Source organism: Sprattus sprattus (genome assembly GCF_963457725.1).
Source record: "Sprattus sprattus genome assembly, chromosome: 4".
Classification (NCBI taxonomy): domain Eukaryota; kingdom Metazoa; phylum Chordata; class Actinopteri; order Clupeiformes; family Clupeidae; genus Sprattus; species Sprattus sprattus.
The window spans coordinates 33,387,185-33,399,687 of NC_137923.1; the positions used below are offsets into that span (position 1 = coordinate 33,387,185).

Genomic DNA, 12,503 nt, shown 5'->3' on the forward strand with positions numbered 1-12,503 from the left:
TTGCATAAGTATTCACCCCCTTTAAATAGACTGACCTTATTCAACAGAGGTCCAGCCAATTGGTTGTCTGGGAATTCCCCGCCCCTTCACTGCATTTCATTTGCTCAGTTAGTATGGCGAAGTACTAAATGGAGGTCCACTTCACTCACGTAATTGGACACGCCTTTAACCAATCAGACCACGATACTATACAACGATACAACGATCGGTAATTAAGCAAACACATCTTTTTTCTGTATGAATTGTTCCAGAGCAGGTTTCTGTTCTATTTTCAAAGAAAACTTGCCTTTGAAATCATCCAAGACAGCCGCGAGAGCAGTATATAGTTTTGCTGTGCTTTCTCTTTGCTTTCGCTTCTGTTACGTTGACGTGGTTATTTTAAATCCGCCAATGGCGCACCAGGTAGCCAAAAGCCAGTTTGTGATTGGTTCCAGAGATTCTGGAAATGTTGAAATGAACGGCTATCCAAAGTTTGCCAGACCCACTTCAGAGGCAAAATCAAATTGGCCGGAAGAAGAGGGGCGGGACTTCCCAGACTAGCCAATTGGTGCTAGAAGTCTCACAATTAGTGAAATGGGGATCAGTGTGCAGTGAATGTGTCTCAAGTGATTGTAGTATAACGACACCTGTGTCTGGTAGGTGCATTCACTGGTCAGTATTCAGTAATCAGTATTCCTGGCTATTGTTACATCATGAAGACCCAAGATCACTCTAAGCAACTCAGAGAAAAGGTTGTTGAAAAGTATGAGTCAGGGGAAGGATACAAAAAAATGTCCAAAGCACTAAACATCCCCTGGAATTCTGTTAAATCCATCATCAAGAAATGGATGGATTATGGCACATGTGTAAATCTGCCTAGATCAGGCCGCCCTCACAAACTGAGTGACCGTGCAAGAAGGAGACTGGTAAGAGAGGCCACCAATAGACCTATGACTACTCTGAAGGAGTTTCAAGCTTCAACAGTTGAGATTGGAGAAACTCTGCATACAACAACTGTTGCCTGGGTTCTTCACCAATCAAAGCTTTATGGAAGAGAGCCACTGTTGAAGTGTCCTTGAGCAAGGCACCTAACCCCGATCACTGCTCCCCGGGCGCCGCCAAAGGCAGCTCACTGCTCCGGGTTAGTGTGTAACTGCACTTCACTGTGTGTGTGTGTCACTTCCCTGGATGGGTTAAATGCAGAGGTGGTGTCGGAGTGTGTGAGTCTACACCACCTCTGCCATAGAGTCACTTTCACTTAACTTCACTTTTAAGTGCTCCTGAGAATTTTCTCCATCTTGCTCAAACCGCTTAAACACATCTACCCTAAACAGTTTTTCTTTAATTTAGTATGAATGTTTATACAATAATAATAATACAATATTAATCAAATAAGTATAGAAATTTAGAGAGATGGAAGCACATTAAAAAAAATTCTGACAATCCAATCCAATCCAAATGTAAAGACTTGTTAGCGTTGACTTGGATAGTTCATCCATATTAGCACAGTTCCATGAGCCTAAGGCAGGGGTCTTCAAGGTTTTTCAGGCCAGGGACCCCATAACTGATGGCGAGATGAGCAGGGACCCCCTACTATAAATTGCATAACATTTTGTTTATAATATACTGGGCCTAGGGCCATATAAACATAGCAACCCTGTTATTGTGCATTCAATACTTAGCTATTCAAATAGTACAAAGGTTAATATATTTATTTACATTTTTATTTTTTAACATTGAATTTAACCTAACATTTTTGAACATTGAATTGAATTTTACATTTAACAACATGAAAGGTACAGGGAATGGAAATGAGCCCTGGTGACTAGTGACTATGTTATGACAGAGATAGTGACACACACACACACTCTGAATTCGGTCTCTGCATTGTACCCATCCAGGGTAGTGATACACACAGTGATAAACACAGTGAAGCACACTAACTTGGAGCAGTGAGCTGCTTTTGAGCGCCTGGGGAGCATTGATTGGGGTTAGGTGCCTTGCTCAAGGGCACTTCAGCCGTGGATGTGGGCATGGAAGAGCAGTGCACTACCACTTCCCCCGCCCACATTTTTCCTACTGGTCGGGGATCGAACTGGCCACCCTCCGGTTACCAGCCCGAAAAACCCTAACCAGTAGGCCAGATATATGTTTTTATGTCATCATACATAAAGAAGGGACAGTGAATCCTCAAGCATCTGTCGATGGCACACATCCTCCCACATTAGTGAGATGTATCTTCTTTTCAATAACTCCTGACTGACACGATCCAACGGATGACGGAGGAGGAGCCTGGCGCATGGGGTTGTGTTGACAACAGAGAGGTTATAGTGAGATTGACAGGTCAACAAACCAATCACACCGCTAGCAAGTTGTTAACCTTGTAGGTAGTAGCATGCAAACATTAGATAGGGGGCTCATACACCCCGCAAATCTTCTCAGACGTATTTTTCTGTTACAATTCAGGTTTTTTGACCTTGTACAGTGTCTATTTCTCTGTATTTTTTTTTTTTTTTTTTAAATCTAAGCAAACAAATGTCAAACTACAAACAAGACCAGCTACCGAGTTTGGTCCGCCATCTTTTATTTTTGATCTTCGCGCTCTTTAGACTTTGCTGTCGTGATTTGCATGAAAGGTGCTGTGAGTGAACCGGTTCCCAGCTTGAGAGAGCTCCTGTGGGTAGCTGAATGTGTGCATTGGACTGAAAGATAACGTCTTCTCGATCATTTTATATTATATTTATATTCACTACAATATGTTGGATTTATGTTAATGTGAATTTAAAGGGAATAAATACAATTCTGATTCGGAAGACATTTAAATTTGTGGGGAAAAAAATTGGTTGAATTTTTTTTTTTAAGAAATATATATAAAAAATGTCATCAACCAAAGATTTCGCGACCCCTCTGCGGACCCCCTGGGAGTCCCCTGTTGAAGACCTATGGTCTAAGAAGTTGAATCCTTCATGTTGTCGGATACACTGTTAAAGATTTGAACTGTGAACTATGTGAAAGCACTTTGGGCTGGATTCTTTTGCATGAAAGGTGCTATATAAATACAGTTTATAATTATTATTATTACTACATATAGGTTGTGGACTGGTGGTCCATGCAGAATTTCTACAGCTTCTATAGCAAAGCCTGATCGATATTGGCCCAAACTGACAAGACTGTTTTTCTCTTTCAAATCTTTTTGGATGTCAAGGACGTTTAAAAGAACAAATAAACTTCTTCCCAGGCACGTGCACAGACATTTTGGGGGGCAGGTGCTCAAAAAAATAAAAAGGGCACCCATCGCCAAAATTATTTATGAAATTAAGAATAATAATAATACATTTAAAAAAAACACAGAAGGATATTTTCAACTTGTATATTAGTAGGGTAACTGATTCTCCCTCATTTGATTGGCTCGTTGATGGCCTGATCCAAGTTAAATAGGAGCGGCTACTCTGAGCTGCTTGCTGCAGTTCCCTGTCCTTCTGCTTTTTGAGTCTGTCTTTTTTTTGGCGTTATGCTGCAAATTTTGTGAATGAGATAAATCAATGTTGTGGATAATAATTTGACTGTTTTCTGAACAGTGTTGTTTTTGGCAGGCATTTTAGATTTAGTTTTAGTCTTAGTCTTTTTGACGAAATGCTTCTTAGATTTAGTCCCATTTTAGTCATTTCTATCTTTGAAAGTTTTAGTCTAGTTTTAGTCTGACGAAAACTCAAAAGGTTTTAGTCTTGTTTTAGTCCGACGAAAACTCCAAAGGTTTTAGTCTAGTTTTAGTCCGACGAAAACTCAAAAGGTTTTAGTCAAAAATCAAATATACATAAGATGCGTGTATTTATTTAATAGGCCAATACATTTATCATAATGAAACACACTGGCCTTCAGGTGCCTTTTGAGGTTTGTGGTATTTTTTTCCTGTGAGTTTGAAGCCGCAGCATGAAGTTGTGGTCGTGGCTTCGTCTCCGTGACCGTCGTTCGACTCGGCTCCCTGTCCCCGTACTGCCCGTACAAGCAGGGCTGGAAATTAACTTTTTGGCTGGTAGATGAAATTTTTTACCAGCCAATCATATTTTTTACCGGCCAAAATTAAACCTGCCATTTCAGACCTACTCTGACATTGTTTGATCTAAACAATCTTTGCCTATGATTTTAATATTATGTTAATCACTCTCAGAATGGATTAAAAGAAATCAACCAATATTGCCCAATTGGCTGGTGACTGCCGCAACACGCGCTGTATGCTATACCCAGGCATCCTTAAAGGCCCTCCTTAACTATACATTCATTATTTAATTTACTTTTGCATGACCACAATTTTTTAAAGCACATTCAAGAGTTGGCTATTAAAAATGTACTTCAGATGAATTAATTTAACCTCATAAGAAGCGCTGCATTAGGTCTACTAAAAAAAATCTAAATTAAGCTTTGAAATGACACCTATATGATAGATAACTATTGTCCAACTAACACTACAGCATGGATATTCAAAAGCTTATCATACTATAGTCTTACTGATCTGACAAAAAACCGCATTGAAAAAAATTAAGGGAAGGCAAACATTACCTCTGCTTCACTGAAGGGGGCGTGCGAGAGCAAAGGAAAAAAACTTACCGGAGCATGAAAGTGTAGTGGGCGAAAGTGCTTGATGTTTTGAATACATGTGTTACACAAAATACAATGAGCCACCTACTGCAACATGCCCTTGGTGTAGCTGTAGCTGCTGTTGTGGCTGTTGTTTCTTCCTCCCTAGATGTTCTCTGCACCTTTGCTTGAGGTGATGCAACGGCAATGAATCAGCACATTATTTTAGCTTTCGTTTAACTGCGTTAACTTGCGTGTGGTCAACTAAGTCGGTTTCAACTTTAAAATCGCTCTCGAAATATTAGAACTTTATAACCTTTGTATTCGCCGGCAAAGTATTAGAACTTTGTATTCGCTGGCAAAATTGTTGTATTAAAATTCTAAGAACTTTATGTTACCCCTTCCCTTCTCCCACTGTTCGTGTTGGCGTTGCAAGCTATTTTTAAACATGACGGGCGCAATAGTCGGGAGATTTGCTCCGTAATGCCCCCCCCCCCCCCCAAAAAAACCGTGCACATTAACACTCACGCGCAGATAATGGGTTACAGCCTAAACGTATTGCCCTTACAATTTAAGTGAATTCTCCTTCTGCATATTGTTTTTTTACTTTTTCACTGTCGATTTCCAAATCTGTGTGAATATTCATGAGAGCAAGTCCGGTCAGTCTTTTGTCAGTCATCGTACTTCGTAGATATGTCTTAAGATTGTACTTAATGACCGCTCAGCAGACGTTGTTTAAACGGGCATTGTCAACAAGACTCAATGAATGTTTGGGTGGAAATTTGCCGAACTTTCCAGGGCTTGACAAGGCTCACTGCGATTTGGCTGTAACTCATTTAGCTGTTTCCACAGCTCCAGCTCTGCATACTCAACGGCCATTAGTTGTCCGTACACCGATTTTATTTGCTGCCATACATTGTCGGATAAGGAAGAGGGGTGTAAGATACTGAAGCAAACCCTGAATATGCTGATCATAAAGTCAAATGACTCCATTCATTTGGACAGGGAGATCGTAGTACCGCATTTTTTTTGCGCGCCCCTCTGTCTGCAGTTTACCTATTGTAATATGCGTTCATAGTATTGAATTACAGTGGCAATGCATGCGTCGTGCTGGGAACAGCGTGTGTCAGATAACTTTTGTAAGCGTTTGTTTGTACTTTAATCACTATTCGTTTGTTTATGCTTTGTGCACTGGCCAGGCTCAGCGCATGATTGCAGACTCTCTCTCTCTCTTTCTTCTTCTCACGTAGCAGAAGGTACGCACAGTGCGTACAGCCGTACGGCAGCTGCGCGTGAGCGAGGCTTTTAGTGTGTGATGGGGGCGTGACTGTTAGGACAAGCAGCTGGCTCCATTTCTGATGTCTGAGCTCTTGATTGACATTGCACGCATATTATAGTTGGCGGAAAAAAAGCATGTTTTGAAACTTTGTTCGTCCACTCACTAACAATTGAGTCTCGTCTAGTTCTCGTCTGACGAAAATGTCTACATTTTTCGTCACATTTTAGTCTTTATATGGCTTTGGTGACGTTCGTCTTAGTCTCATTTTCGTCATGGAAAAAAGGGGTCTGACGACGTCATTTTCGTTTTCGTCTTGCCTGACGAAAACAACACTGTTTCTGAAGGTAAAAGCATAGCAGCATTGTAAATAGCCCCATAGAAGGACTATTATTTTGAGTTGATTGCCTGTTTTAGATTTGACTTATTGATCTTTAATGTGTGCCTAAATAATAATCTAATGTTTAAAGAACGTATCGATGCTTTATGCCACATTCTCTCTTATAGATAATTAGGACTTTTATTGTGACAACTAAGGTTAAAAAGGTATCGCAGATTTGTTTATGTTTTATTGTGAACTTCTCAGTATAGCTAGAGATTAAGTTAGCCTACTGACGGATGCACATGCACACATTGTGAAAAGATGAATGATTTAATGGACCCGTATGAGGCCATAGCTCGTATGGTGGTGATAGTTTGACAGTTTATTGAATGTATAACGAAGAAAGGAGAAAATAAAAGAACGATTTCACCAGCAGTAAGTTTCACGCCACTATACGGGGATCCGTTACAAGCATTACAATAATTATGCTGTTCTGAACCTGTGTTTCCTCTTGGCAGGATTAGACAGCTAGCTTTCATTTCCCTTATTTTACTCTTTTTCACCCTCTGCAATTACTCATACAAGTTTGATCGTTGTAAAACAGGCAAAACGAAGAGATACACAAATGTCACGTTAAACAATGTGGGTCAAGGATAGCACGACACCGAGAGCTAGCAAAGTTTACCTGCTATTTTCTAGCTGTGAATTCTCATGTCATTTATAAACATACATTTAACATACTTTCGAAATTGTTTAAACGGCATTTATACAACACAAAATATGCACTTTCAGACAAATAATGTCATTAAACATGACAAACGTCAGTAAACAGCTGGACAATGCTTTAAAATCAACTTAGCTGTTTGTTTATTTTTTTAGGAAACGTCGGACCAGTTATGTTTTCAGACGCAATGTTACAGCGGCACTAATGTTGTTGTTAATTTATAACAAACAAGGTCGGGGGATTGCACAAACACCGTCGTTACCTGTTTGTCTGATGCTGCAGGTCAGTGAAGAAGTAGGCTGCACCGATTTTGCCTAGCGCTCAGTCAGCACTGATGTGGGGGATGAGGAGGGAGGGGCGCGGCGTTGGAGCAAAGGCATAGAATACGTGTTCTATGTCTATGCCGCGGAGCATGTCGGGGCGAAATTCTCACAAGAACTCAAATAAATGCCCCCTCAGATATCAAAACACATTAGTGGAAATTGATGACAGAGAGACTCATTTGTATTTTAAAAATATTGAATGAAAAAAAAATTGGGCTCCAGCAAAAAGGGCACCTTTTCTCAACCAGGGCACAAGGGCTGGTGCTTGAGCACCACTAGGGGTCTATCTGTGCACGTGCCTGCTTCTTCCTTAAACAGCACATTAAAAGTTTCTCTCTGACCCCTCAATTAGTTTTCTCCATATGGTTGGCACAACTTTCTAAACAAAATAGCCAGCTCCATCTTTGTTTATGTTTCTTTTGGCAGTCATTTGGAACGTAAGGTGTTACCATACAAATGAGGTTAATTCATTTGACAGACCCAAACACTTTCTCAACACCTATTTTTCTTTTTGTGGGCGTCACAGACTAGGAAGGTCCACTTTGAAAGGTCTAGGTCAGGGGTCTTCAACAGGGGGTCCGCGGAGGTACTGCAGGGGGGTCGCGAAATCTTTGGTTGATAAGACAATTTTTTTTAATATAAAAAAAAAAAAAAAAAAAAAGTTCAACCAATTTTTTTTTTCACAAATTTTAATGTCTTCCGAATCAGAATTGCATTTATTCCCTTTACATTTACATTAACATAAATCCAACATATTGTAGCGAACGTTTAAATTGATCGAGAAGACGTTATCTTTCAGTCCAATCGACACATTCAGCTACCCACAGGAGCTCTCTCAAGCTGGGCACCGGTTCACTCACGGCACCTTTCATGCAAATACGACAGCACAGGCACTAGCCAATCAGATCACGTCTCTGCTCAAGTCTAAAGAGCGCGAAGATCAAAAATAAAAGATGGCGGACCAAACTCCATAGCTGGTCTTGTTTGTACCTATAAATTGTTAGTTTGAAATTTTTTTGCTTCGATTAAAAAAAAAAAAAAAGAGAAATAGACACTGTACAAGGTTAAAAAACGTTAATTGTAACTGAAAAATAAGTCTGAGAGGATTTGCAAGGTGTATGAGCCCCCTAGCTAATGTTAGCATGCTAATACCTACAATCTTAACAACTTGCTAGCGGTGTGATTGGTTTGTTGACCTGTCAATCTCACTATAACATCTATGTTGTCAACACAACTCCATGCGCCAGACTCCTCCTACGTCATCCGTGTCAGTCAGGAGTTATTGAAAAGAAGATACATCTCACTAATGTGGGAGGATGTGTGCCATCGACAGATGCTTGAGGATTCACTGTCCCTTTTTTATGTATGATGAAATAAAAACATATATCTTTGAATTATTTTAATAAGTTGTTATTAATTGTTAGCTCAGAGTTGTTTGCAAGATGTTTGTTTATAAATGGCAGTGGCACGGCCACCCTGTACCTTTCATGTTGTTAAATGTTAAATTAAATTCAATGTTAAAAAATGTTAAGTTAAATTTGTTGTTCAAAAATGTTAGGTTAAATTCAATGTTAAAAAATAAAAATGTTAATGAATAAATTAACCTTTGTATTATTTGAATAGCTTAGTATTGAATACACAATAACAGGGTAGCTATGTTTATTTGGCACTAGGCCTAGTATATTATAAACAACATTTTATGCAATTTATATAGTAGGGTGTCCCTGCTCATCTCGCCGTCAGTTTGGGGGTCCCTGGCCTGAAAAACTTTGAAGACCCCTGGTCTAGGTCATCAAACTGTCTTATTTCAAAAGCAGGGAAAAATGTATTATTGTTTGTTATTTTGCTCCAGTTTTGAGTATTTAATTTAATTATACTGTATTACCTGTTTAGGGAAACTGCTAAGAACTTTAGAATCTTTTTTTTCTTTCTTGTATTTTGTCTCTGAACTCCTTTATTATTTTTTGCTATGGGTCAGCCTTCTGAAGGAGAGATGCGAGCGTGCTGAGGCCCAGACCATGGGATGCAGTTTGCTCCAGAGCCAGGTGCGGGATGCTGAGCTGAAAGTACACAAACTGAAAATGGAGCTAAATCAACAGCAGGAAGAGGTGCAGCATTTTAAGAAGGAGCAACAGGATTTAAATCAACTCATCGCCTTCCAGCAGCAGCGTCTGGCTGAGCAGCAGCAGGAAATTCAGCAGAAGGTTTCAGAGCTGCACAGCCTGGAAGAGATTCTCCAACTTCTGCATCTGAGAGAGGCAAGTGCAGAGCAGCGGAACATCAGCCCATAACACAGTTGATAATGATCATATGATTTGACTGCTCTTCACCCAGCCACACACATACAGTACCCTTTACTATCTGCCCATAACACAGTTGATTATGATCATATGATTTGACTGCTCTCCATCCAGCCACAGACATACAGTACCACTTACTATCTGCTTCTGTGTCTCAAACCAGATTGTGACCACTGGGACCTTCAAACTTAAGTTCAAATCGTTCTTTTAAAAAATGAACTAGAATAGCAACAAAATGTGAAGTAATAGCCGTTTTGTCACCTGTTTACTGTATGGCTGAGATATCTGCTAAAGTTAGCATGCTGACCAATTGGCGTCAGTCAGACGCCTCTCAGTACGACTCTGTACCTTGTAGCCAAGACAGCAAGGGTACCCTAGTAAGACATAATGGGGGTACACAGGACTTTTTTTTTTGGAATGACTAAAATCATCAGTGGAAGTGTTCGTCAATTTGTGGAGGCATGAAATATATGTTCTTTTTAACTACAATCCAGTTCCAGAGAGGCAGATTGAATATACAAAGGCACCCCAAGTAAGCTCAGCTATCCTGTAATTAGGATCAAGCCTACTGGTTGAAATGAATGGTTAACCTATCGGAGTGCTTAAATGAAGACCATTTTATTTGACAACAACATGGCCACAATGGAGGCAAATGTGGAAGTAGTGTTGTAGACAGCAGTGGTTTGTGAGGCCATTACATTTATCCTGACATGTGGACGGAAGATTTATTTCTTACTATTTGCATAACCTCTTGATTGAAAGTCTTGCTTGAACTATTGTCTACACTGCCAATAGTTGGCTATTTGTTACCGCTTCCGGGGGTCCTGCTTTGTTTCATTCGTATCCATAACCTTTTAGAAAACATTTACAAATACAGAATGAACACACAGTGCAGATAGAAGGCTCCTTATCCGTATACACATTTAGCACCGAGCATAAATGAGCCTTAAGAGGTAGCAATGCTTGCAGTATGTTTCCTTAAATATGTCTCTTAACAAACTTTAGACAGCAGTATTTCCCCATATAATAGTCTGTAGCATTCAGGGTGGGAAATTTACATATTTTTTAGGGGGCAATTTTTGCCCCCACTTACTGAAATCCAGGGGCATTTCACAAAAAATTGGGGGCACTTTTAGAAACTTGTGAAAAACATTGAACCTTTGTTCAAAAGAATAAACACACTTATTTAGGCTTAAAGCAGCAATACGGAATTCTGTTCCAAAACTAGTACGCTAACTACCTAAAAGGCATGCAAAAACCTTGTAACCACCACTAACAGCCCAGCTGACACTGATAGAAGCTTGCCAACACACTAACTGGTGTCTTTTTGCAGTACCTGGCATGTCATGCATGTGAAAGCTTTTCTTCCATTTTTGCAGGGTGTTCCAGCCCATTACACAGAACTACAAAGGGCATATATTGGATGGCTAGTGGGAAAGACACAGGCATATGTGATCAAAATGAATTAGAGGATGGTACCAAAACTAGTAAAACCATACCTCAAAAAGTGTTAAATTGTTGCATAGTGTTACTTTAAAGTAAATGAACAATTGTCATCAAATGGCAATAATAAGACTATTAGGCATTAGTCTACAAATTCAAAGTGTTTTCTTAGATTTTTTGAACAAAAACCAAACAGACAACGTAAATTAGACAATCATATTCACGTTTATTCTTATTTCTTTGTGGTTATTTGTTGTTATTACTACATTTCATTATTCAACTATTAACTTCTTTTTTTTTCTTTTCTTTTTGTATAATAATAACACATTATCACATTATTTTCACCGTAGGCGATGGCGGGTTGCTTGGCACCTGGTGACGAAAGGCCATGTATTTCTGTATGTTTTCGCTCCCTTTGATGAAGTCAGCAGAAAGATGTGCCTGTGCTGGATTGACAACTCATTGTCCACAACATGCCTTGAAAAAAAAAAAATCAGGTCTTTTTCTCGTCGTCGTCCTCCTCCTCCACCCCAGGCCAATCTAACTTAAATTTTTTGACAGTCGCTGGGTGTGTGAATTAATTGTATCTTTTAGAACCTGAGATGGTGACAGAGACTGCGCTGATCCTCATTTCTCCTCACTCTCGCAGTCACAGGTCTGATTAGGAAGCGCTCCAAATATTTTTTGTTAGAACGTTCGGTTCTTCACGCAACAATCAGTCAATGCGAAAATCAAAACATTTAATGCCAACTGACCGGGTCATATAGGCTACGATGTTTTTGACACGTTCATTTAATTATTATTACACAAAATTATGGGGGCATTTTTTGCCCCTCTCCTAGTAATTTTAGGGGCAAAACTATATTTCTTAAGGGCAGTTTTGCCCTTTGCCCTCGTGTATTTCCGATGCTGGTATCATTTAACTATTAAATCTTTAGGTAAAGATTACGGTTTGTTTTAAATAATGTTAATGTGTAATTCCAGCAGTGGCGTTCGTAATGAAGTAGGCTGCTATTGAATGGAGATTGGGGTAGCACTGGCCTTAGAGTGGAATGGGGTGCATGACAGTTTATTGTTTTTTGTTCTAATCTCACTGTCTGAATTATTTTTGTGTATTTTCCAACATACACTCATTGGCCACTCTATTAGATACGCCTTTATAACACTAAAGGATTAAACAAGTTGCTGAGGACAATACATAGAGATTCTGATCCATGTTGATAGCATTAGCATCACATAGCTTCTACAGATGTGTGTATTTTCTGTTTTAGGGTACAGAGGGATTCTTCGATGTAAACCCCTGTCTCCTCACCTCTGCCCCACATGCAACAATCACCAACCGAGTCAACTTCCAAACAGGTTTGAGTCTGAGATGCATGAGCACATTTACAAATTTGCTCTGGTCTGGAAAGCTGCATCACACATAGGCCTGTAGTCTGAGCTTCAAAACAGATGGCACACAGGGCATCCGTTTGGAGAAGGAACAATACAATGGTGGAAACGGGGTGCTTTGCCTTTGCCTTATTTAGGAAAACCTTTGAGAATGTGATGTCAAAAATAA

General features: G+C 39.7%; 1 protein-coding gene across 1 annotated transcript in view; it reads left to right on the forward strand.

Annotated features, from left to right (window-relative positions):
• ccdc18 (coiled-coil domain containing 18) overlaps nt 1–12,503 on the forward strand; it is an 81,418-nt gene that overhangs the window by 19,631 nt on the left and 49,284 nt on the right. The window contains exons 6-7 of the mRNA XM_080836609.1: nt 9,178–9,457; nt 12,214–12,301. Of these exons, the coding sequence (XP_080692735.1) occupies nt 9,178–9,457; nt 12,214–12,301 (368 nt within the window). The remainder of the gene's footprint in view (nt 1–9,177; nt 9,458–12,213; nt 12,302–12,503) is intronic.